The sequence below is a fragment of the Pectinophora gossypiella genome, chromosome 11 (assembly GCF_024362695.1).
Source record: "Pectinophora gossypiella chromosome 11, ilPecGoss1.1, whole genome shotgun sequence".
Classification (NCBI taxonomy): Eukaryota; Metazoa; Arthropoda; class Insecta; order Lepidoptera; family Gelechiidae; genus Pectinophora; species Pectinophora gossypiella.
The window spans coordinates 15,234,659-15,260,235 of NC_065414.1; the positions used below are offsets into that span (position 1 = coordinate 15,234,659).

The 25,577-nt window shown below is 38.0% G+C and overlaps 2 protein-coding genes and 1 long non-coding RNA gene across 4 annotated transcripts in view; 1 reads left to right on the plus strand and 2 right to left on the minus strand.

The window, feature by feature from the left end:
• The window catches only part of LOC126370901 (uncharacterized), a 309,102-nt gene that overhangs the window by 246,776 nt on the left and 36,749 nt on the right, over positions 1 to 25,577 (minus strand). The gene's annotated exons all lie outside the window — the stretch shown is intronic.
• On the minus strand, positions 1,399 to 21,597 carry LOC126370865 (sorting nexin-27). The gene is made up of 9 exons (XM_050015974.1): positions 21,306 to 21,597; positions 6,267 to 6,369; positions 5,664 to 5,937; positions 5,383 to 5,480; positions 4,892 to 5,138; positions 4,568 to 4,731; positions 3,874 to 4,063; positions 2,639 to 2,832; positions 1,399 to 2,325 (listed from the first exon to the last, which is right to left on the minus strand). The coding sequence occupies exons 1-9, from the start codon at positions 21,572 to 21,574 to the stop codon at positions 2,257 to 2,259; spliced, it is 1,608 nt and encodes a 535-aa protein (XP_049871931.1). The 5' UTR covers positions 21,575 to 21,597; the 3' UTR covers positions 1,399 to 2,256.
• Positions 22,061 to 25,577, plus strand: part of LOC126370861 (ATP-dependent Clp protease ATP-binding subunit clpX-like, mitochondrial) — a 48,410-nt gene continuing 44,893 nt past the window's right edge. For both annotated transcript variants that reach the window (XM_050015967.1, XM_050015966.1), the window contains exon 1: positions 22,061 to 22,492. In XM_050015967.1, the coding sequence (XP_049871924.1) occupies positions 22,420 to 22,492 (73 nt within the window). In that variant the 5' untranslated portion in view covers positions 22,061 to 22,419. The remainder of the gene's footprint in view (positions 22,493 to 25,577) is intronic.

Genomic DNA, 25,577 nt, shown 5'->3' on the forward strand with positions numbered 1-25,577 from the left:
GGACCAAAGGCTTAACGTGACTTCCGAAGCACGGATCATCTTATTTTCGGACAATCAGGTGATCAGCCTGTAATGTCCTAACCAAACTAGGGATCACAAAATGATTTTCGTGATATGTCCCCACCGGCCACCGGACGGTGTCCTGTTATTTGATATCAACAGTGGAGACATTTGTATCAAGTACATCATACTGTGATTAATTTCACATTTAGAAACCCTAGTGTAATCTTCCCATTAATATATTTAATATAATTGAACTGGTTCAACTTGTCAAATAATGCGATAGGGTTCTAAAAAATATAGACTTGACTTGGTTGTTTTTAAGCCATTATGCCTTTAACAATAAAGGTTTAAATCGGTTTAAATTATTTTCGCATTTTAAGTTCTGCAAGGTTTTTGAACAGATAATGATAATAAAGCGAATATAACGAATAAGAATTAACAGGGTATATTTTAACATTACTTTCGCTAATGTATAGTATTTTCTTCACAACAAATAGACATTCACTTAGATTTACATTGCTTTTATATCTCTCATATTTCAACGCACCGACAAGAGCGGTTTGTTTTCGATAGAATATTCACTGACGCTAGCGTTCGTACTATTTGAATATGGTTAAAAAAAAAAAGAAAAATGAACCAAGATTTTATGCCAACTTTATAAATTTATAATAGGAACACCTGTGCACGCTAAGAAATATAATTTAGCTAAATTTTCCTACCACACAATTTATTCACTAATTTTAAAGGGGGTCCGAATTTTTTACCAAAGAGCCTGGCAGTTGCCACAGTACCAGTGGCGCCATCTGGCGGTTTGCAGAAAATGACGACACATGATGTAACCTATTTCAGGTTTTTTTTTTAAATTTTCCACGATCTAATTCTCATATCTGGGAAACGCAACACATTAGGATAAAAAATATCACAAGTGTCTTTTATTGATACACCATTTCGTCGTGCTCGGACGTTTTTTGAAAATCCGCCAGATGGCGCCATTGGCATTATGCCACAAAGTTCCAATGCCTTTGATTCGCATATAATTTTAAAATGACCATGATATCGAGAGCACAGTTTTATTACTACAGAAGTCCAAGAAGGCAGTAAAAGAAGTTATACTTATACTTTTAATAAATTTTAAATAAAATTATATTAGGATTTTTATGATTAGGATAAAGGCGGTTCCTAAATACCTAGGTATATAGATTGACGTATTTAATATTTTAATTTATAATATATTATTAGGACAGTAGATGAAAGTAATGTAATTATTTTAATTAACTGCATTTTCTTTAAGTTTATAATATTATATGAATGAACAATAATTCGTATTTTTTAAATATATTTTTACATAATAATATATATCAACACTTTTCACTAGTTGTGTTAATAAACTATAGAATATTTCATATAAAAGGGGCTTACAAACAATTAATGTATGTAAACATATTTTTTAGAGTCATAAGAACTAGGTAAAGTATAAAGTGGCAATTTGATTTAAGTACAATTAACTCTAAATATATGTTTTTGAACGTAACCCAGTCTACCACAGCAGAATTTTTAAACGAAACTGAGAAAACGACTATCTCTTTCGCTTTTACGGCAAATTATTTGCGTTAGAGCGAGGCAGACATATTTCCACAGCTGTTTATTAGCTGCACTGGTCCTCGACAATGATAATTCGTTTTCACAAGTCGGACATACTTAACGAATATATTAACATTAGTATATTTTTTATAGTACGATAACTGATAATTATAGGGACTACTCACGCTGCCATTTTAGTTAGAATTTTCAAGATGGCAACACTTCTTCACCGATTATTCAATGTTGCCAACATTCTATAGCTTAAACTTACTAATTGCTTCAATACTGACATAGTTTGTTCTAAATTATTCTATTATTAAATAAGTTTTCATTTAATGTAACTGTAAAAATCTATAATGGCCTCTGCACTCAGAGTTACGTCGAAAACTAACGTTAAAACGTATTTGGAAGAGCTCTAAATCGAAAATTCTATTATTACGATATAATACCGATTATTTTTTATCCTGGACTTATGTCAATCATAATTCATTTTCTACCATAATAAAAAAACATTTCAACTTATTTTTCTACCATCAGTGTTGCAAGTTATTCCGCGATCCTACCAATGCTACCACAGCCAATCGAAGTCTCAGTGTTGCCACCCGCGAATTCTCAGCTAGAATGCCAGCGTGTAAACGATAATACCGAGTGTTAGCTTACGTCTAGCGGCTTTTATTCTCCCGTGTCCACCCAGTTCGCTTCTTCCGCTATTCTGTCCATACAGTTGCACAGGAATTGGTACTGTAAGGAAACAAAATGTTTTTACGGGATCATTAGAGTGCTCGGTAGGAATTGGTTCGGGGCGGAGTTACTATCGTATACGTAGTATTTAATTTATTAACAACGAGTTAGTTATTTTAAGTGTAGTTTTCAGTCTTCACTGTTGTCTTTACAGGTGGCTCGACTTTATAGATGGCGATACGGCTCACTTATCACGTTGGTCTAACAGAAAGCTCGGCGAGGTGTGGGTTAGTTCATCTCGTTATGGATGCACCTCTGACTAGCCCAATCGGGTTGTCGTGAGCTTATGTAATGTTATTAATAAGGTACTCACGTATGGCGTGTAGAGCGTGACGTGTTCGGGCGCGGCCCCTGCGCGGCAGTAGGCCAGGCGCGCGGCCGCCGCGTCGTCGTCGGCGCGCCACGAGCGCACGCCCGCCCACGGCAGCTCCGCGCCGCCCGCCCCCGCCCCCGCCCCCGCGCCCCCCGCGCCCGCGCCGCACGGGCACAGCTGCACGCCCGACCAGCCTGTAGAGGGGACCACGGTTACTCAGTTCTCCTACGGCGCGAAACATAGCCGAGGTCGTCGACCGAGGCCATCCCTTGTAAGGGCCAAGAGGGCTCGAAAAAAAATGCTCACACTTCACAAGTATGGGCAAAATGCTCATACTTCAGCTTTGCCAGTGCTCATGACTTAGGTTCGCGGCCCTAAAGAAAAATCAAATACATCGTTGTCGATCGAAGTTGATCACGCCGTCGTGTGATTGAAAGCGACTACGTTTGCCGCTGAACTCTAATCTAAAAAATGTTTCTTCTTAGAAACTCATAGTACTTTTCCCTGGTAGAATCCGAGTAAAATTCGAAGGTGAAATCTAACCCCTGAATTGTCTTTTTGTATCTGTGGTTCTTACCGACAGTTATCACGATAGGACGCGTGGCTCTGCAGTCGGAATGCGATGATATATCCACTTGCCCGCACTCCGGCAATGTCCGAGCTAGGGACAAGCGGATACTACTGAGCGGCCTTAGCTTAGTATAAACACCAACCTTCACAAATACATACGATGTAGGGTGCTGATGTTACAAACGAAAAACGAAACGAAAGTTGCTGAGGTTGGGTGATTGTTCCGCTTTCACACAAAAACTACTGAACTTATCGAACCTTCTTGGTAATAGAGTCATCTTACCGACAGTGAATGGTTTTACTGCGAGTTATTTTACTGACGGTGAATAATTTTACCAACAGTGAGTACTTTTACCGACAGTGACTGATTTAACCAACAGTGACTGATTTGACTGACAGTGCGTAATGTCACCAACTGTGAATGGTCTTACTGGCTGTAAGTGATTTTCGACAGTGAGTGGTTTTATCGACAGTAAGTGATTTTACCGATAGTGACTGATCTAACTAACAATGAGTGATTTTACCGACAGAGTGATTTGACCGACAGTGAGTGATTTGACCGACAGTGAATGATTTTGCCGACAGTGAGTGATTTGACCGACAGAGCGTGATTTAACAGTCCGTGATCTTACCAAAAGTGAGTAGTATAAAGTGAGTGATCTTACCGACAGTGACCGCGATCATGGGCGTGGCCCTGCAGTCAGTATGCGCGGGCGGGAAGGCGACAGCTCCGTAGCCCGGTAGTGTCCGCGCCAGGGACAGGTAGTCTGATGCTCGCCGAACGTCTTGTAACGCTTTGAGTTGGTACAGGCGAGCGCCGGCTACGCATACGCCTCGGTTCACGTCTTCTACTGCCTGGAATGGCAATTATTACAAATTATGTATACATATAGGTAAGTAAAAACACTCTCGGATTTGCAATCGCTTCAAGTGAAAAAACAATACTTATCCAATAGCTTTAGGTTGAAGTAAGCGATAATGGGGTAACGGCCCCGATTCCTGCAGATACCTCGTAATTTTATTTTAAGTTATAGCCGTCATTTTCTTTTCCGCCGAAAAGGAAAGGGACGGATGATTGACAACTGCTAATTTTAAAATGAATTAATAACTCGGGTGAATAAAATAGGCATCTCGCTGATGTACAACCCGTTTGACTTTTGCTGACAACTTAATTTAAAGTCGGTGTCGGTGTCGATGTGAATTGGTGCGGAGCGGGGAGTTGCCGTTCTATAAATAGTATATTCTTTATTCTATGATTTTACTTCTAGTCTAAATATTTAATAGGTTAAATTGCTTAACGAACGGAAAAAGTGGATTTCTCACCTTGTATACATTCCTATAAAACAGTTTTCCACTTACCTGCCAGAATATGAAAGCAGCAGCCTTAGGGTCCTCTTTGACAACGCGCAGCTCCCGTTCTGGGCTGAACAGCCACTTGCGAACGGAGAGACAACTCGACGACGCTGTAGAGTAGTTCTGTATGTACAGTGAGTGTGGACACTCATTGGGTTGGAGTTTGCGTTCTGGAACAAATAGAATTACAATTTGCCATGTGTCGCTACTGTTGAATGTTCTTAAATTTTATCAGTTTTCCATACCATTTGAAAAAAAAAACAATGTTTTGGTTTATCTATTTTTTTATTTACATCTTAAAAAAAACCTGTATCATCTCTGTCTACTCACCAAAATTATATTCGACAATCTCAAAGAGGTAGAAGTACTTGTGCACGGACTTGGAGAGCCCGATCTTTTCGCAGACTGCTCTGTATACATCGTCAGCGTTGGTGGATTTGAGTACTGACACCGTCACCACCTCCTTGTCAGGGAGAAGCACCTTCAGGTCCACTGGAGTAGGGTTGGACGAGTCGTCAGAGTCGGTGAGGAACTCTTGCACCGCGTCAGATTCTGCTATTACTCTTACTGCGCATACCTGGGAGGAATTCAATAGTGTCAAGATTATTGTGTCTCTAAAATAAGTGCCATATACATACCTACATATTTTACACACACAGATTATACCTATTACCCGTCCCCTAAAATCAGTGATGAATCAGTGACGTGTGCAGGAATATTTTTAAACTGTGAAAAATTGTTTTTATAAGTATCTAGAGCTATGATTAGCGTAAAACAATTGAAAGAAAAAACATTTACTAATGTAATTTTATTTTATTTACCTTCTCTAAATACTGTTCGAGACCTCTCCTCCTCGCGTCCAGCTGTTGCTCACTGAGTGTGAACGGCCATTTTCCAGGTAGCTTGGGGAAGTTAAAGCCTGAAAACAAACATATGCAATGATAAGTCACCGAATCCTAAGGAATTTGTACTTTATCGCATAAATTAAAAGGTAATACAACTCATTCCTCTTTTAATTATAGTTTAGTATGTAGTGCTAGAACACTGGGCACACGGGAGCTAAGACGCCTGTACTTACGAACTAAAGTTACTTGTGCCTTACCCAAGAACTCTTTCCTTAAGATCTGATGGAGCTGCGAGAACTCCCGGTACCGCCGACTGCAGAGATGTCTGCCGGCCATGTGGACGTTGAAGGCCACATATGACCGGCCGGTATTGCGCTCCATCACGACTCTATAGTCGGGGATGGACACTGGCAGGGAACGTTTGTCTGTGTAGTCGTAGCGCTGATATACTGTGGCTCGGGAGTTGGCAGCGCCGCCGATTACGCCCACTGGGGCGGAGCCGTCGTCGCATGGCTCTAGGCGTTCGGCTTCCTAGAGAGAAGAAAAGAAAAGAATGCCAATATTAGGCTAGCAATTCCAAACTCGAGTGCGGGTGTTTCTCCACCATGCCGCAGTGAACTATGCTTCGTATCAGTGAGGGGAGACAGGTCCAGCACTGGCGTTTGTAGGCTATTTACGTTGTTCTGGACCAACCATGGACGATCTACACTAGAGGACTGTCAATCATAGTGCTACGCTAGAAATAATTAAAAATTGTTTATTAGAGCTAGATGTAGCGTTTCTTTCAACGGGATGTAAGTTGCGTTAGTTTATCTTCCAGGAGCGCTATAGGACACCACAATACTGTTGTTTTAACTCACTTTAGGTGTCACGGAGATGACTGTGAGAGTGAGGCAGTCGCCGCCAGACTTGATGAGATCCACCACCTGCTTGTGGGTGGCTCCTTCAACGTTCACGCCATTGCTGATGACAACAAGAGAACAGTTTAAATTATGTGCCGTTTAAGGTATTACAATAAAAATCCGGGTAGCGACAATGGGGTAATCCTACTGGAACTTATACACATAAGTCTGGAGTCTATACACATAAGCTCACGACTATATTTCCAATAGGGTTAGTCAGACGAACATCTATCATCATCTCCAGCGTTACCCCGTTTTAAGAGTCTCCAGAGAGTCTAGAGAGACAGAGAGCAGAAGTACATCCGTCGCAAACAAAAAAACATGGCTGACCCAACTGTGTTAGTGAAAATTGCAAATAAGATAATTAATAACTCATTCTCACAATATAACATAGCATCACGCTTATATCCCTGAAAGGGAAGGCAGGGGTGTGAAGTATACACAACTACTCCTCGCTAGCTATGTTTAAATCCCATGTAATTCTCTCACATTCAAATTCAAAACCTCACCAATACTCTGAACCGGCGTGCGTGTATGAAACGATTGATGAATGTGGAGGTAGCAACAGAAGTGTGTCAGGATCGAAGCAAATGGAATTCCATAATCTCTGCTAACCCCGGTGGGAAATTTGGTTTATGTATGTATGTGGGATATAGAAATAACACGGGATATTTTAAATATCTTTACTCCTTATATTTTAACAAAATCCTCTAACCCGACCGACATTGCACCATCGACTCGCCTTTCGTACTTTTTAAAACTGCCTTACGTCCCATTCATTATCCTTCCATAGTATTCTCACTTGCCTACATGTATGTCACATCAAAACACATGTACCCCACAGGAGGAATTAGATAGATGTTTATAACCGTCGGTGACTCATACATACATACATACATAAACTCACGCCCGTAATCCCAAATGGGGTGGGCAGAGCCACAAGTAATCAAAGACAACTTGCAGCCACTGTTGATACGAAGTCCTAAGATGGATATGATGAACCTTATGGTGATAAGGGATCAGCCTATCGCCCATAACATTAGTCCATCATGTTAGAGGACGCAATCCCTCTGTCGGTTTTTACGACATGCCCGGGAAGACAAGCAGCTGAACGTGTTCTATGTTTTTTATTTGCTCCCAGAACAGCAACCGGTCGGTGACTCAATTCAAGGAAACGCAATGGACGTGGAGAGATAACTCACTATACAATCGCCCTTGTATCATATCTTCTGAACTGTTGACCTGCCTATGAGGCAATAGCATCAAATATTGCACTGATAGCATCAAACCCGCCGGTACATAAGGAACTACGTATCAACGCGCATAATGTTATTTATTTATAAAATGGATCGTTTGTAATAAACATAGTAGGTATATCCAGAAAGCATATTGTATTGCGTGGGTATGCGTAACGCGTAACTATAACGTATAGTTTTGTTTTGATAAATATACACACGATCTATATAATATGGTTAGAAAACTATGTATAAGTAGTATACGTAGGTATGCATGAGTATACTTGGAGGGAAAAACGGCGCCATAAAGTGAAAACCATTTCGCAGTATTTTTTAAATACCCTCTCGGCCTGTTCAACGCGACAAATTAATTTATCTTTGTTAAAATATTTAGATCAAATCAAAACATTTACTCGCATAGGATTCATGGTTTTGTAAACATTTGGTAGGTTTTATGTTCTAAGTATAGCTCGGTGGCGCAGCGGTTAACGCGCTTGGTCTGCGATTGTTGAATTTAAGCAACTTTCGCAAAGGCCGGTCATAGGATGGGTGACCACAAAAAAAAAAGTTTTCATCTCGAGCTCCTCCGTGCTTCGGAAGGCACGTTAAGCCGTTGGTCCCGGCTGCATTAGCAGTCGTTAATAACCGTCAATCCGCACTGGGCCCGCGTGATGGTTTGAGGCCCGATCTCCCTATCTATCGATAGGGAAGGCCCGTGCCCCAGCAGTGGGGACGTTAATGGGCTGATGATGATGAAGCATCTTCAAAGTAATGTTTTATACTCATGGTAAATTACTGTGTATAAGTAGTTTTTTTAATGAGAATAAATCTCTTTAAACTGGTGTTCTTCAACAAAACTTCGAATTCTATCAATTAATTTCAATCCGGGTAAAAAATGTAAAAATTCAGACACATATTTTTTTACTGACTTGAAACTAACTTGTCTAGTGTCTATATACAACCGAATATGATCTTTGAGAAGGCGCTTACGTCGTTTTCTTGTAGGTAAGGCGACAATATACATTATTGGGAGGATCAAAGATTTGTGTTCAATTTATGGCGTGTATACATACACCTCTGCCTACCACTTCTGGGATACAAGAGTGAAGCATCACGTATTAAACATCGACAGTTTAATAGTATTAGTATAATATGACTTTGTTATCAATGTAAATCTCGACATGTGGCATTTAGTGCTAGCTCTGCAAACCTAAAGGAATTACTAGATAAAATGATGCACTCAAATACTAGAAATTTAATAAGACTACACCGCTTTCTACGCAGAAATTACGATTACAATTCAGCTCTCGTAACACAACACGTGTATGACTTTACGACTGCTTTTATGTAATTAGTAATTACACGTGAGCTATATAGTAGTGAATACGCATTCAATTATGACTCTTTACTAACTAGTAAGGTAACTGCTTTGTCATGCAAGAAAATACAAATACTAAAAGAGGCTGCAGATCTTCTGACGAATTCAAATCAAATCAAATATACTTTATTGCACAGAACTACATTTAAACAATCAGACATAACACATGAATACAGTACAATTTGGGCGGCCTTATTACGAACGAACGAACGACACAAAACGAACGAATCGTGGACGTGGGTCGTTGAACGAATTGTGGGTCTATCTATCCTGAAAGGTATTGTGGGCGCTAGGTCTATGTAATTGAATCTAAAAATATGAAAAAAATCTGTTCCTCTACCAGGGTACATGAATGAACTTTAGCAACCAAACCTAACCAAAAGGATTTAAATCCATTCTGACAATGTCGGCTGTCTATCTGAAGAAATAATGATCGGAATTGAATCATGGAGTTCTGTCGCACGCAACTCTAATTTAACACCGAAATATGAACAAGGAACATCATCATCATCATCAGCCCATAAATGTCCCCACTGCTGGGGCACGGGCCTTCCCTATGGATGGATAGGGAGATCGGGCCTTAAACCACCACGCGAGCCCAGTGCGGATTGGTGGTTATTAACGACCAACGGCAGCCGGGACCAACGGCTTAACGTGCCTTCCGAAGCGGACGGAGGAGCTCGAGATGAAAACTTTTTTTTTTGTGGTCACCCATCCAATGACCGGCCTCTGCGAAAGTTGCTTAACTTCAACAATCGCGGATCGAGCGCGTTTACCGCTGCGCCACCGAGCAACATTTCACAAATATTCTCTTTGGATGTCTCCAATTATTCAAACTCCAAAATCGAATTACTATCAAAATCTCTTGTCGTGCATTGCTGCTAGTCACTTCAAAGCATTGGTGTATAAAATGTATATAAAAGGAATATAAGATCTGACAGCATTAGCTGTAAGCTCTCGACAATATCCCAATTAGAGTAGTCAGAGGTACATCTATTGCAAGGTGTACCAAGTACCCACACCTCACCGAGCTTTCTGTTAGACCAACGTTATAGGTGGTGAGTCGTATCGCCGTCTATAACGGAACAAAACAACAAACACTTCACAAATATGCTCTCAAGAGGTCTCCAATTCTTCAAACTCCAAATTCGAATTATTATCAAGAACTCTTTGGCGTTGAACCTTAGAGCTCACACTTCAAAGGTACATAAGAGCTGACGACAGCATAGGCCATATTACGGGCCAAAAACAAATCATACAATCTACTTGTTTTCAGCAGAGCTTTCCCTAAATTGGCAATGTTGAGTGTAGGTACCTATGAGATTCCTCGCTGATGTGGGGCTCTTCTTGGCCATGGTCGAGGTCGTAAATCTCGAAGCCGGTGTCTGAGCAGTAGTAGAAGAAGTAACGGAAATCTCCGCGGCCTCCACGCTGCACGCACGAAGACATTCCTCCAGCCAACTGGTACTGGTACCATTCACACGGGGAGGTAACGGAACGATCAGGAAGGGTTCAAATCTCGTAAACGTCACAACTTTTTAATCAAATTTTATTCTTTACGTTCAGGAGAGACCCCGAAATGGAGCAGGAGTTTATGGCGCGGTTTTAATGTGGGTGGATTTAGAGTGAGAAACACACTTCGGGAAAATCACACTTTTTCAAATATTTTGTGGTCCGTTAAAAATTTCAATTTGGGAAGTAGGTATTCAAAGAGTTATTTATTAAACACAACACAATTCAAACTAATCCCTTAAGATAACGTGGCACTTGACACAAAACTGGTGTTAGAATAAACTTATTTGTTATACAGCGGGTGATTTATAGCAGAAAGGGCGAGTGGATACAAGTGCGCGTCGACCACAAATCACGAAGTAATTGGCTCAGACAACATTATAATATAAACAATGCATAATTAGTAAAGCTACGCATTAGATAACACTGCTCTGGGTAAGGTTTGGGGATTTGATCCAAAAAGTTTACGCGCCACGAAAGAAGTCCCACGGATTTTAATGGAACTATTTGACAAGTCCTAATCATTCTATACGCATACCGCGACACCAACGCCGCGGCGGAGGGACTTCTTTTGTGATCTTGATATGACGGAAAACGTTGGAAATCTAAGTGTGTGAAAACCTCAACTAAAATTGAGGGTTTTTAGCATATAAAAAATACTTTATAATTATTATACATCCATTGAATGCAACAAATTTAAGATTGTCAGTCACTTACAATAAATAGACCAATAGTTTCCAGGATTCAGGATTCAAACCAAATCAGTTTCATGCAATACCCAGAATTCAGATTCACTCATCATCATCAGGGTTATCCCGTTTCAGCAGGGTCCACTTACGTAACCTGAGGACAGGTCCGTTTTTTTTTTACAAAAGCTGCCTGGATTCACTAAAGAGCCCAATATCAAAGAGACCCAATGCGCAGTCAGTAACGCGACGAACAAGTTCCGTTCAGATAACGGATGATATAGGTCGAATTATTAGTGATATCATGGTCTATTTACTCACACTAACCACGCGACCAAGTGTGTCACAAGGGCGAGGGTCCCTAAAACTAGGTACAGATAGATCGGGATAAACGTGACAAAAAGAAAGCTTTGGCCAAAAAAATCTGCAGAAGCTAAGTTATTGCCGTATGAAATGAAATTAATAAGTATGCTTTTTTAGTTCTGTTGAGCTCAAATCAGCGTTGTGACATTCCCTCAGTGTGGGATGTCTATTTTAGATAAATAAAAAGAAAAAAAAAATAGTTGGTGGTGGTGGTATGGTTTAAAATAATTATTTTCGATCTTATATAATCTACTATAAAAATACAGTTTGCCCACAATCTCACCTGACCAAACGAGCTCTGACCTGGGGGTTAAAATGGCCACATCGAAGCAATTGATCTAAGAAAGCAATATTGCTATTTTTGACATTTGTTTGCACTGACTTTTATATGCGCAAATGTCAAATTGCAATATTGCTTTCTTAGATGAATTGCTTCGATGTGGCCATTTTAACCCCCAGGTCAGAGTTCGTTTAATAGTTTCAAATATGATCCCTGAAAAGTAGCATGGAGAATGCAACACCGACAAGAGTATGGCTCTTAAATTAGTGCCGACTGGGAGTCAAAATTCTCTTATAAATCTATCTATTAAGAACGTGTTACGACTGAAGAGAAGTGGCGCAAGGATATCTTCAACACCAAGAGTGAATCACGGGGGTGCCTGTACTTAAACACCTACCAAAACCGATGAAAATACAGCGAGCTGTTACCTACATTATACGACCCAAAGTCCTTTTAATATCACATGATTATTGTTTGTATATTGTCTAGAAATCCGGGTCTTAATAAGTATTAAATAAAGATAAATGAAATTACCCAGTGTTACCAAACAAAGGCTCCTTTACACTCCCGACGACACAAGATGGTTTCACAATAGGCTCGTACAATGAATACATGTTATTAAACATTTTGACCCGAGTTCTTTGTGCCCAATAAGTATTATTATATATACAGGCTTTTTTATTCACTCTCAATACTCTCAAGGATTAATTTGCCAATAATTCTGAACAAAAATTCCAAATTAGGCTACTTGACAACCTAGTCAAATGACATACTTTTTGCGAAACCTCAAAAAAAAGTTTTCTTTGGAGTTTGTATGGCAATACTGTCCTGTGACGTCATCAATAAAAGCGGTGAAACGTCGTACTCATTATTACTTAATTCATAAATAAAATTCGAAAATAAGTTGAAAAGTAAAATGTGATTGATTTTTTATCATGTTAGACTGGCTTCTATTTCTGGATTAGCATTTTTTAATTTATCTTTGACCCAGTCAAATTCCCTATTAGATTCCCTACGAGAGTTTATTGATTCTATTTCTGGGTTAGCATTTTATAATTTATCTTCGACCCAGTCAAATACCCTATTATGTAAAAACCATAATTGTCTTTTTAAGGTCGAGTGTTGACTTCAAAACAGTTATAAAATACTCTTTAATAATAAGGACACTGGCTGTTATGATATGACCTTTATCTAATTGTTTTTTTAATAAATTGTTCCATATTTCACTCGGATACTATCTGCCTAAACGCTAGGTAACAAAGCTCTGTTTCACATAACTTTAGCGCCTTTTAGTGCAAAAATCTCGTAGGCGCATTTTTAAATAAACACATTCAGGTGTGAGTTTATCTAACAATCCCTCCGCAGTTTCATCCCAGATAAAAATTGACGCTACTTTTTATCTGGACTGTAACTAGCGTATTTATTGCGAGTTGCGAGGTCTTGTTTGCAAATGAAATCCATTTAATAACTCAAAAAAACGTCCATATATATAATATATATATATTTATATATATATACCTCTGCCATTGAGAGAAGCTCGGTGGCGCAGCGGTAAACGCGCTCGGTCTGCGATTATTGAAGTAAAGCAACTTTCGCAGAGGCCGGTCATAGGATGGGTGACCACAAAAAAAAAAAATTTCATCTCGAGCTCCTCCGTACTTCGGAAGGCACATTAAGCCGTTGGTCCCGGCTGCATTAGCAGTCGTTAATAACCACCAATCCGCACTGGGCCCGCGTGGTGGTTTAAGGCCCAATCTCCCTATCCATCCATAGGGAAGGCCCGTGCCCCAGCAGTGGGGACGTTAATGGGCTGATGATGATGATATATATACCTCTGCCATTACATTATATTTTGAAATAATTATGTACCCGACCAACGAGAAAATAGGTAATTATCACGTTAAATCTGTACAGCGCCATCTATATTGTTTTTGGGGAACGTATGAAAATATTAAGAGTGATACAAAAATAGCCCCGTGTGATCCTCCACCCACTTTCCACTTCACTTCACTTAACTGTAATGGGGAAACTATTACAACAATATTTAATATATGTACTTCACCTGACATGTTATCTTTGGATAGTAGAGTAAATAGCTCAACAGAGGTGTTCAACATTTCATACTTTTTTTAATGACGAACTTTACAGGCTACGATCCCCGAAAACAATATAGCGGTGGCCGACTTGATTGGACCCAAGATCTCTTGTTCAATAACGAGACCCTGCGCGATCTACCAATTACATACCTACTTCTAGAATCTTAAATGAAACAGCATAGTTGAGTACACAATCATGTAGCATTTTTTATTTTATTAGGAGAAAAAACATAAGTGTGAAAATTACAATTATGAGGCGTGCCTAATAGAAAGTCTAATCGTGATTTACATCGACAATCGTTGAAACGTCGTAACCCCGGTAGTCTCTGTCGTCAACTGTCAGTCAGTCAACTGACTGACTGAAACCCTCCCGTCCCTCCCCCGCGTCCCACACGCTTCCTGCTTATTGGTCATCGCGAGCCGAAAACAAAAGACTATGCTGCGTAAAATAGAGGATAAATACCGTGACGGTTGAAAAAATATACAAGATGATGCGTCCAGCAGTGGGTGATTACGTGGGACAGTCTGGTTTACGTATTTATATTTTTTGCCTTGCCATGATCGACTGGTCTAACAGTCGCGATCGACCTGTTGGCCACCCCTGCAATATAGATAGCACAGTCAAGATTTAACGTGATATTTTTTTATCTATTTTCTCATTACTAGAGTACATAATTATTCAAAAATACAATGTAATGGCAGAAGAATTTATAAAAATAATTGTTTCTCGATATACAGATCACATTATGTATAGAATTGTGTTGCTAGCTATATTGCTTCTCTTTATTTTGATCAGAATAATAATGGGTGCAAGATGTACTTGTGCCTGGGTGTAATAAAAAGGGTCATCGTTTATACTCAAAACAAAGATAAAAGACGCATTATGTCTGTTATTCACGAAATTAGGTTTAACGTAGATCTTTACAGTGCCATAAGGTTCATCATATCCATCTTAGGACTCCGTATCAACAGTGGCTGCAAGTTGTCTTTGATTACTTGTGGCTCTGCCCACCCCATTTGGGATTACGGGCGTGAGTTTATGTATGTATGTTTACAGCGCCATAATTTTGTTTTTGAGGAACGTAGTACTTCTTCTATCGTGTGGGTTGTGAGGTGAATTACCAACCCCATCAACCCTGGTGTCAGGGTTACTATTGTGCTGCCTAAAGCCCCTGTCATGGCACGCGTAGCATTGAAATTCCCTCATTACAATGTATTTCATTTCATTGCATTCAGTCGCTTATCATACTGAGCGTATCTCTCTTCGTCTCTAGTGTGAGTTGTCATTGAGTCCTCTCTAATATGATGCTATATGTCGCGCGCATTAGGTCTAAGGACTAGGGCCCTGTGCTGGGAGATTTTCTGGCGACGTCTTTCCCTCAGCGTTACAGATTCCGATGTAGTAGTAGTTTTACAGCTAGTTACATAATATTTAATTTTAGACGTTCAAAAAGCGCTGACTATGTAAGCCAATTTTGAAAAATAAATATTTTTGAATTTTGTCTTATTCTCAAATGCATGCATCTCAATTCGCATTTTGTCTTCAGCTAGTCAGTTACTCATTCGTTTCGATTATTATTGCCGAACTATCGATAGCTTGACTGACGATAGTATCGATACTATAGACCTATCGACAGACTGTCGACAGTGGCTTATCTATAGACAAAAGTAGTTTCGGCGCACAATATCCACCTTAGGACTTTAACACGTTTACTGTGTAACTGAAAATTAGATATGGAATGGACCGCTCACGTGCAATGTTATTTTTCGATAAACGCATTGGAATTTATGTACGTAGACACACTATGGCACGAAAAAAAAATCTGAAAAGCCTTCATCGCATTTTCCGTGCCCCACATATGGGACATGCAGCTATGAGTTAATAATAATAAACACATTTGAATTTATGTACATAGACTCACTATGGCAAGAAAAAAAAACTGAAAAGCCTTCGTCGGATTTTCCGTGCCCCACATACGGGACATGCAGGTATGAGTTTCAAATTTATTATGCCTCGTAGGTGGTTCATACACAGTGAACATGTTAATACCACGTGTGGCTGAAAATTGTCTACCCGATAAGTATCACAAGAGACTTGTCTGTCTGTCTGTAGGTACTACAAACAAACAAAGTGATGTCTTTGTCGTGTAGTGGGTACGGTAGTAGTGGAGTGAACTAGGCTTATTGAATCATTGATTGAGATCACTCGTGTTGGCATCCTTTTATCTTTTGATTGAAGGTAAACTGTTCAAAAGTGTCCGATAAACAACGGTGCTCTATTTAAGCTTAATATAGATCCTGTCGCAAGCGCTTGTTTTCGCAACTGTTTACTTACTGCGCAGACTACTTTCGCTGACTTTGATATTAAAGGTCAATTTTTGGCGCAACAATAGCCCAACTGGGCACCCTCAGGCCTGTTGTCTTAAATTTTAGAGCCTTTAGCGCTCCCCATTTGTCCGGCCAAGTAGTTTATGCCATCTGCGGCAAACCTACAATAAGTCACATAAAAAAGACGCAACAATACAAACGTATAACGTCCGCGGGACTTCTTTCGCGGCGCGAACTATACAAGTACGGTTTTTTTTTTTCGATTTAATCCCGATCATTAGTACTAAATCTGGAATGTATATAAGGCACTTGTTTCTTAAGCTTTCATAACCTGACTCGAATGATAAGCAGCTGAATAGGTGCAAATCTTGTCACCACAAGGTTCAACATATCCGTCTTATGACTTCGTATCCAGTCTGCAAATTGTCTATGGTTACTTGTGGCTCTAACCCACCACATGAATTTGAATCCACCTTACCAACATAGTAATACTATACTTATTAATTGAGCACAAAGAAAATACAAATCAATTTTCTACTATCCGGGATAGTTCAGTGAACGTTACGTTATTATTTTTTTTTTGGGGACTGGAAAGTCTTTGTTCTGTGAGTGTTTTAATAAAGTTGCACAATCTATCGAATGGGGTGCGTTCGACGCGGCGGTACCGAAAAATGCACTAAATTGATACTATATTATAACAGGATCGACGCACGAAATTTGCGAATATTTTCGTTTAAGCAACCAGGTCTACATCGCAACTAAAACTGAACAGAATGAAGACAAGAAGGCTGTATATTGTATAACAATAATTATGTTTAACATACTGAACATATTTCTATAAATTATCACAAATTATGTGATAAAAAGTGTTATAAATATTTAATGGCGATTGAATTTGATTTATGTCTTTGTTTATGTACTTGTTTCGTGTAAATATAAAAGAGTAATAGTATTAATTAAAGAACATTAATTAGGTACGTATTATCGTAACTATATCGTATCGTAACTATTATTTAAGTAAGCCATACTTGTGAATCGTGCTTTCACAAATAATAATTATTACAAAGTTACGACTAAATCCCAATTGTTGTAAAATTTAAAATATCATTATTCAGTAAGTAACATAGTTTCACTTTGAACCGTATTTTTTACATAACGAAAGTCTCATTCGCCGAAAACTACTGCAGCTTCTCACTAACTTTATAGCCGGGGAAAAGAAGCTGCAAGAAAAAGTTCAACTTGTCAACCCTCTGACTGCCTAACAAGTGAAAACTAGTCCTGGGGGGTTAAAATAGCCACATCGAAGCAATTCATCTAAGAAAGCAATATTGCAATTTGATATTTGCGCATTTAAAAGTAAGTGCGCAATGTAAACTTATGTCAAATAGCAATATTGCTTTTTTCGATGAATTGCTTCGATGTGGCCATTTTAAGCCCCCTGAAGTAGATAAACAAATTAAGCAAAGGAGTTTGCCCTCCTGGGAATGGTACCATAATATCACAGACTTTGTACACTATATACTATAGTACTAGTATACCAGTATGCCAGCAATGCTTTCATACTATTTCTTTGTCCATCATACTAATATTATTAATGGGAAAATGTATGTGTGTGTCTGTCTGTTTATTTGTCTTTCAAGGCAAAACGGAGCGACGAATTGACGTGATTTTTTAAATGGAGATAGTTGAAGGGATGGAGAGTGACATAGGCTATTTTTTGTCTCTTTCTAACCCCCCATTTCCCTAAAATGAGGAGTGAAGTTTGTATTAGTTTGTATTGAGTATTCCGCAATTTTCAAGGGATAAAGCTAAAAAATATTATGCGGACTATTTGTGACTAACAAAAGAATCGTCCATATTTTTTGGAAATCTGCCCCAACCTCTTCAAAGAGGTGGTGAAGTTTTATATAGAACTTTTCGTAGTTTCAAGGTAGGAAGCTAAAAATTGGTACATAAGGAAAGAGGAACCGTCTTACTCCGAATTTAACGCGAGCGAAGCCGTGAACAAAAACGTAGTTGCTTTATAGTTATAGAATATCCTCCGTCTTTTTTGAAGTCGGTTAAAAACAGAAGATAAATGACAGACAGCCAAAAATACAGCTCATTTCTTTTATAGGTTATACAATACTCTTTCTTGCCAACCATCGTCATCAGCCCAATAACGTCCCCACTGCTGGGGCACGGGCCTTCCCTATGGATGGATAGGGAGATCGGGCCTTAAACCACCACACGGGCCCAGTGCGGATTGGTGGTTATTAACGACTGCTAATGCAGCACGGAGGAGCTCAAGATGAAAACTTTTTTTGTGGTCACCCATCCCATGACCGGCCTTTGCGAAAGTTGCTTAACTTCGACAAACGCAGACCAAGCGCGTTTACCGCTGCGCCACCGAGCTCCTCCAGTAAATAGTAACCAGGAGCAACATGACCGGCTTAACGTGCTTTCCAAGCACGGATCATCTTACTTTCTTTATTTTATTTTACATAACATTAACAGCCCATTCATCATCATCATCATCATCAATCCACCGACACGATAAGAAGATTACATAGTACAATCTTGACGCTCAAATTCCTATCAGAGTGGACAGTGGTAGAAATAATTAGAACACAACTTGTAGCTGTAAGATGAGAACCGTAGCCGGTGGGAATGTTATGATGTTATGTAAAAAATATAATATAAACAACAAAATCCATCTGCCCTTGATCTCATGATCATATTTTGTCTGAACTTTAAGAATATTTATGTTGTATTAATAACTTCAAGGCTATGCCATTTAAAATGCAAATATCATACTGAATATAAATAAATAATATACACATAACCTAAGCTCACGACTATTATTCCAATTGGGGCAGTCAGAGGTACATCTATCGCAAGGTGAACTAAGTACCCACACCTCACCAAGCTTTTTGTTAGACCAATGTGATAGGTGGTAAAGTAATGACTGTCTACAATAGTCAAGGTAAAGAAAAGGACAAGTATACAGAAAAAATAAAAGATAATGGGTTCTCTATTTTTACTCATAAAATTGTATGTAATAATTTACCATGGCATACTGTTACTTGTCCTATTATTAGTTACGCATAGTATTAATTTGTCATAACTTTTTAAGCATAATTTTGAAATTCATAACTACTATAAGCATAATAATTAATGACAATAATAATAAATAAGCATAATTATTATAAGCATAAAAACTATACTCCAAATAAGAAAAGTTTTGGCACAACTTTGAACATTTTCGAAAATTACTTTTCCTTGGCTGCATTTGGTTCATGATTGTGACTTTTTATATTTTTTGACACTATTTCATGCTGTTGGTCATCATTCAGTATATACTTTTCGTGTGTAAGATAAACATGCTGACGGCGTAGGGGTGGCCCAAGGGCCACCTCCAACGCACCCTAACCTACTGTTATGCCTTGTAAAAATTATGACAAAACACTATTATTCTAAAAAAGAATTATGGATACCTATTTATTTGCGAATCAAATTTATACCAACAAATATTAGTCCAAAAATAAGTTATACCTAACAAACCAGTATACCTAGATGTTATTATGGGAAAGTACTATTATGTTAAAAAACGTTGTGCAAAAAGGATTATGATAATTAAAATTATGACAAAAACATTTATGCATTTTAAGAGAATCCCAAGATAATGTTGTAATGAAAATACCTCCTTTTATTAAATAAGTATAATAACGAGGATTGTGCCCTTGTCTCCATCTGTGGGACTATGTATATTGTGTTAGGATAAGAAGGTATAAGAAAATGCATGTAAAAAAGTAATGTTTATTATTAAACTATTTGTACTATAAAAATAGGGTTTGGTGGGACTTAGTTACATAAGATAAATTTCAAGAACAACTATATATTCAAATTCATATAGAATTAATTATTTTATTTGATATTTAAGCAGTTCTACTAACAATATTGTACAGAAACATTTAAAAAACTTGTTTGGCTGGAAAAGCTTGGAGAAGTGTGGGTACTCAGTTTATCTTGTGATCGATGTACCTTTCATTAGCTTAATTAGGAATATACATACATACATAAACTCACGCCCGTAATCCCAAATGGGGTGGGCAGAGCCACAAGTAATCAAAGACAACTTGCAGCCACTGTTGATACGAAGTCCTAAGATGGATATGATGAACCTTATGGTGATAAGGGATCAGCCTATCGCCCCTAACATTAGTCCATCATGATAATTGGGAATATAGTTATGAATTAAATGTTATGTTATGGGAATTCAATAGTTAAATATTAGGGATGCCAACAAAGGTACGCTTTAGGCTTTTTGACCAAGATTATTGAGGGGTACGATATGTACGACGCATGCTCTGCGGAGGCACGTAGGCATAGTGTGCTAGGTAGGATATGAGGTGCGAAAGTGTTCAATGTAGCAGACGTTTTTGAGTCAACTTTGTAATGCCGTTTCTAGATATTTTGTTCTAATCTATAATTTCAGTCAAAGAATCACATGTTGTGTAAAGTGTCCAAAAAGTCACCCGGTCAATTTTGTCAGTCTCTAAGAGTACAGAGAAGTTATTCACAGAAGCACTTTATGACGTAAAACCGATTTTTATTGTTGTATATTACACTGATGTATAAAATTAAAGAAACAATGATGCTTTAATTTTTGAAGGGAAATAATTGTATTTGTTTAAGCAAACAGAAACAATATATCTAACAGCATGAGTAAGACCATTTGTAAACAGGAAACCTTACAAAGTTTGTCTTATTAGAATCTTATAGATTCTGTACATAACACCCAGCTACTAACTGGCTTACAACAAAATAAGCAGGTCTCCACACACAATTTACATTCTACAATATTTAACTAACAAACATTATACCGATTTTAAATTCAACTTTCGTTCAAAACAAGTTTGGAAGTATGACTCATAGTACTTATGTAAATCAGCCAGAGAGCGCAGTTAGATACGTCTGAAAAGTTAGAATGGCCTATTGACGATCCTAACTAGTGCTAGAGGCCCAAAACCCGTTGCTAGGCTAAGAGTTGAACCAAACAATGCTAGGAAATACAAGTGGGTGGCAACGTTTGACGCAACGCTCACGGGTGGTAAAAGTGAATGTTCAGGGTACTTACACCTCGAGAATCCTGTCACCCTTCCGGATGCCGGCCTGCTCCGCTGCTCCTTGCTCCAAAACAGCGCTGACGTGCTGCAGTGGAGCGTAAAGCTCCCCGTTGATCGATCTCAACTGTCCACCCTCAGACACTTGACCACGCACGTTGAAACCGAAACCAGTCTCGGTTTTGTAGATTGTAACGCGGCGGGGTCCATTGGTAGCCACTTGAGTCTTATTGTTTCTTTCAGGCCGAATTATACTGTTATTATCCGTTTCTGTCTCAGCCATTTTGGACAAGTCGTTGAACCATAGACGAGGAATTGCTAGAATTTATTTTGACGTTTTCGTTTTTGATGTTGCCATTTTACAATATTGGCTATATTTTTTACCAATTTTTTACCCTACTATGGCAAATGAAAATGCTGAGTCGCGCATCCATGGGCCGCTTTACATAACTGCGCCATCTAGTTTAAATTATACCTAACTGTTCAAAGATAAAACAGCACTTGCTTATAACTATTACTATTGCTCACTAGATGGCGCAAATAATTATATCTAGTTTTCACAATAGCTTCAAAATAGTATTCCAATATTTTTTAAATTTGTAGAAACACCTAATGAACTGGTTTATAATAGTAAGTTTCTTTTTTCACAAAAAATATTTATTATAAGAAAATCTTCTTATAAATGCTGATCAGAAAAAAAAGAAATCCGTGATGATAAAACAGCACAACAGTACCTTTTCTTGGAAATAGATGTCGCGGTGTTCGAAACAACGTGGTGCTTGAAAATTTCAACTTCTTTCACATCAAAATCAGCTGTGAACATCAGTATGGCCGCTCTAATATCTAGAAAATAAAATTTGTTTTTTTCAAATCATACAAAAAAATAGGAAAGTGCAGTTTTCGTACTTACACCGCGTAATTGAATATTTGCGGAGAGTGTCGGTGTTGTTGACTAAAAAGTGTTGCGTCATGACAGAATCGCCTTCTCTCGCCTGACAAACAAATACAATAAAAATTGCAACTGGCGAATTACGGAGTTCTTGTCGCATTTCTATTTCGCTCGTGTGTCGGTTCTGTCAGTCGTCGCGGGGCTGATGTTATTTGTGAATAATTATCGAGCGGTATATAATGAGTAGTGTTAGATTGAGTTTCATTTCTGTGGGGAGGATCGCAGTAAGGAGAAATTCCCAGTTGACATCAGGTAAGTGAGAGGTTCCCTTTCATTTATTTGTTGTTTTGTTGTATTGGCGGTGGTCCAGAGCTGTGTCGCACTTGTGTACGTAGTGGCGACGCGAGAGATCTTTGAACGTTGTTTTGATATCGCTTTGATAACAAACCGTCATGAGTTTATGAACGTGATGAGCGAATCAGATTACGCGTGTTGTATGCATGTGTTCTGTCGCGGTCACGACATTGAAAGTGCCTGTAATGGCAGTTTTCCTTCCATTGCCTCTCGCGATACCATTCAAGGCAACATATTCATTATAGCAAGGTCATGGACCTTCAAATTGTATAATATCATCATCCAATAAGAATTTGAATGTTGGTCTTAGAATGTAGATATTAAAAATAAACTGCTTTATATTCAATAACCGCCTTGGCGGGTTTGTAACAAACTGAATTAAAAACATTTTGTGGTTGAGTATCTAAAGTATTACCTAACCGTCAAGAGTACTTTCCCTTAGTGGTTCATAATAATAATATTACTTTCAAAAGACTAATTATAAGTTGTAGCCGCAATCATCACATACACATACTAATTATGTATTGCTCAATATTTTAATGGTGGATCTTATCAAGGTTGGTAATAATAAAGTGATAAGAGAATTTATAGAGACAATGCAAAACAAAATAGCACAGCAGATAAGTAATAATTTACACTTATCAGTGTGAGTGGAAACAGACATCACAGGGAGAACTTTATTTTGTCCTTGCAATACTATAATAAAACCATATAAAAATACGAAAATGTGAACATGAAAACTGGACAGTATAAGGTCAAACTTAATATATAAATGCATACCAATTTAATTTAGTGAATTCTTTAAAGATCAGTTGACTACCTGGTCAGTTATTTTTAGCATAACATTGAACGTTAAACTAAAAAAGAACAGTTATTCCATGCCTGATATTATATAACTACTTGTACATGTCATGAAATTATGCCTATTTCCCGTTGAGATAGGCAGATACTATGGAATTCCACTTACTATGATCATGACACAACACTTTCGCTTCTTCCACTCTCATCAGGCTTCGTGTATGCTCGCTGGTTGGAGAGCTCTTGACCTTGGCCCTAAAACAAGCCGGATCTGATCACGATATGTACACATAGGCCTCCTTCTTCCTAGCTTGTACACCAGCATCATAAATATTTTTCATAAGTGTACTTTCATTTAGACATGCCTAATTGTATTCTGCATAATATTAGTAACTTAGGTGGGTATTGTAGGGCAAGTCATCCTCTTCATTCTTTTAAGCTTCGTTGAATAGACAGCTAATAAAATAATTTTAACGAAAATGTCAACCATGTGCAGAAGTTATGTCTAAGTGTGAAAGTGTATGTTACTTTGATAGTGACATAAGAATGTTTGTTTACATCATAAATTCATGATAAGATGCTTATCATTTGATAAGTCATTATGGACCATTATAATAACATAACTTCTTGAAAAAGAAAGTTAAACTTATGTAATAGGTGTATGTATTAGGTCATATATTGATGATGAAGAAAACATGAAAAGATGTAGGTAGCAAACTGAGTTTATCTTTTTCTTTTATATATTATTATTATTGTATGTCTTTTTCATATCTCGGGCCTATGGAGGCCCGGACTTTTGGAAGGCGTGCGTATTATTATTACTTTTTAGTAAAAATAAATTAGTAAGGAATTTGTATGAAAACATACACTGTGAAATCATAAAAAACGTGGTAAAATATCGAACTTATTCTTGCATTTTAAGGTATTAAAATTAAATAAATTAATTAAATCGAGATAAGTAAATATTTTTTATTCATTTTAAACTTATAGTAATTTGATAATAAATAATTCATAACTTATTTTGACCTGGAAACTGCTCATTAGTAATAAAACAATATCTGTCAATAAGAGAAACATTAAGAATATTCAATATTCTTTATTTGCATACTATAATGCTGTATAAGTTGGTATGTTACATGGGTTTCACATTACAGACCCTTTCGGGCACAACAAAATACAAGTTTGAAAGAGAGAAGGAAGATTTTCAAACTAGTGCAGTAATCTCATTAAATCTTTAACATTGCAGGAACACTCTGTATTTAGCCCTTCTTTAGTTATGTAATATTGTAACTGCAACTACTATAGTAAACATGTTTAATCAAACCATATATTTGCCGTTACAAAATTCTCTAACCAGTATGATACAAATACAACTTCAAGGCTTTGTATCAAGTTCATTGAAACAATGAACTGAAATCTCTTTGTGTATGGTTCAATCACACATAATTCATTTACTTCTCACTATTGTTGTGTTTTGTTTCTTTATTTTTTGTCAGAGTTTGAAATTATTTATAAATATTGGGATTACTTGAAACACTTATGTAAGGAAATATAATAATAACATTAATGTGTCATTATTTTTAAAGATAGTTTGCTGAAAATATTTATGTTGTCATGGTTACTTTATCCTTAATAATAGTCAGTGAGCAACATTACTATTCTATATAATCATATCTAATAAAATATGTAATATAAATGAATGAACAGCAAGTTCGTTAATATTGCTATCGTGTGGGTTGTGAGGTGGATTACCAACCTCATCAACCCTGGTGTCAGGGTTTTTATTGAGCTGCCAAAGGCCCCTAAAATACATGTGCCTATATAGTAACCGGGACCATCCGGGACCAACGACTGGGAGTAAACAAAATCCATAGAATATGTTCAGTTGCTAATCATCTCCAGCTTGGACTTGGAGGGACAGTAACAAAGTGATTTCGATAACGTTCCCATCGGGAATCGAACCTGAACCGCTTTAACCGCTAGACGACGGAGGCTGGGCTTCAACATCATGGGTCATTATAGTAAGAAGATTGTTAACTTGACTTTACTAGTGAGTAAATTGACTAAATAGTAAGTCCAGCCCCCGTTGCATGCTACACGCATATCCCGCGCGATGCGATAGTTGAAACAATGTAGTCATCGCGTTGGTTAATATATCGTGTCGCGCGATATGCAAGTTCCACGTTGCGGCTGCTAGTCTAATAACAATATTCAGTCACATTCGCCGTTGCAGCGCTCGACTAGA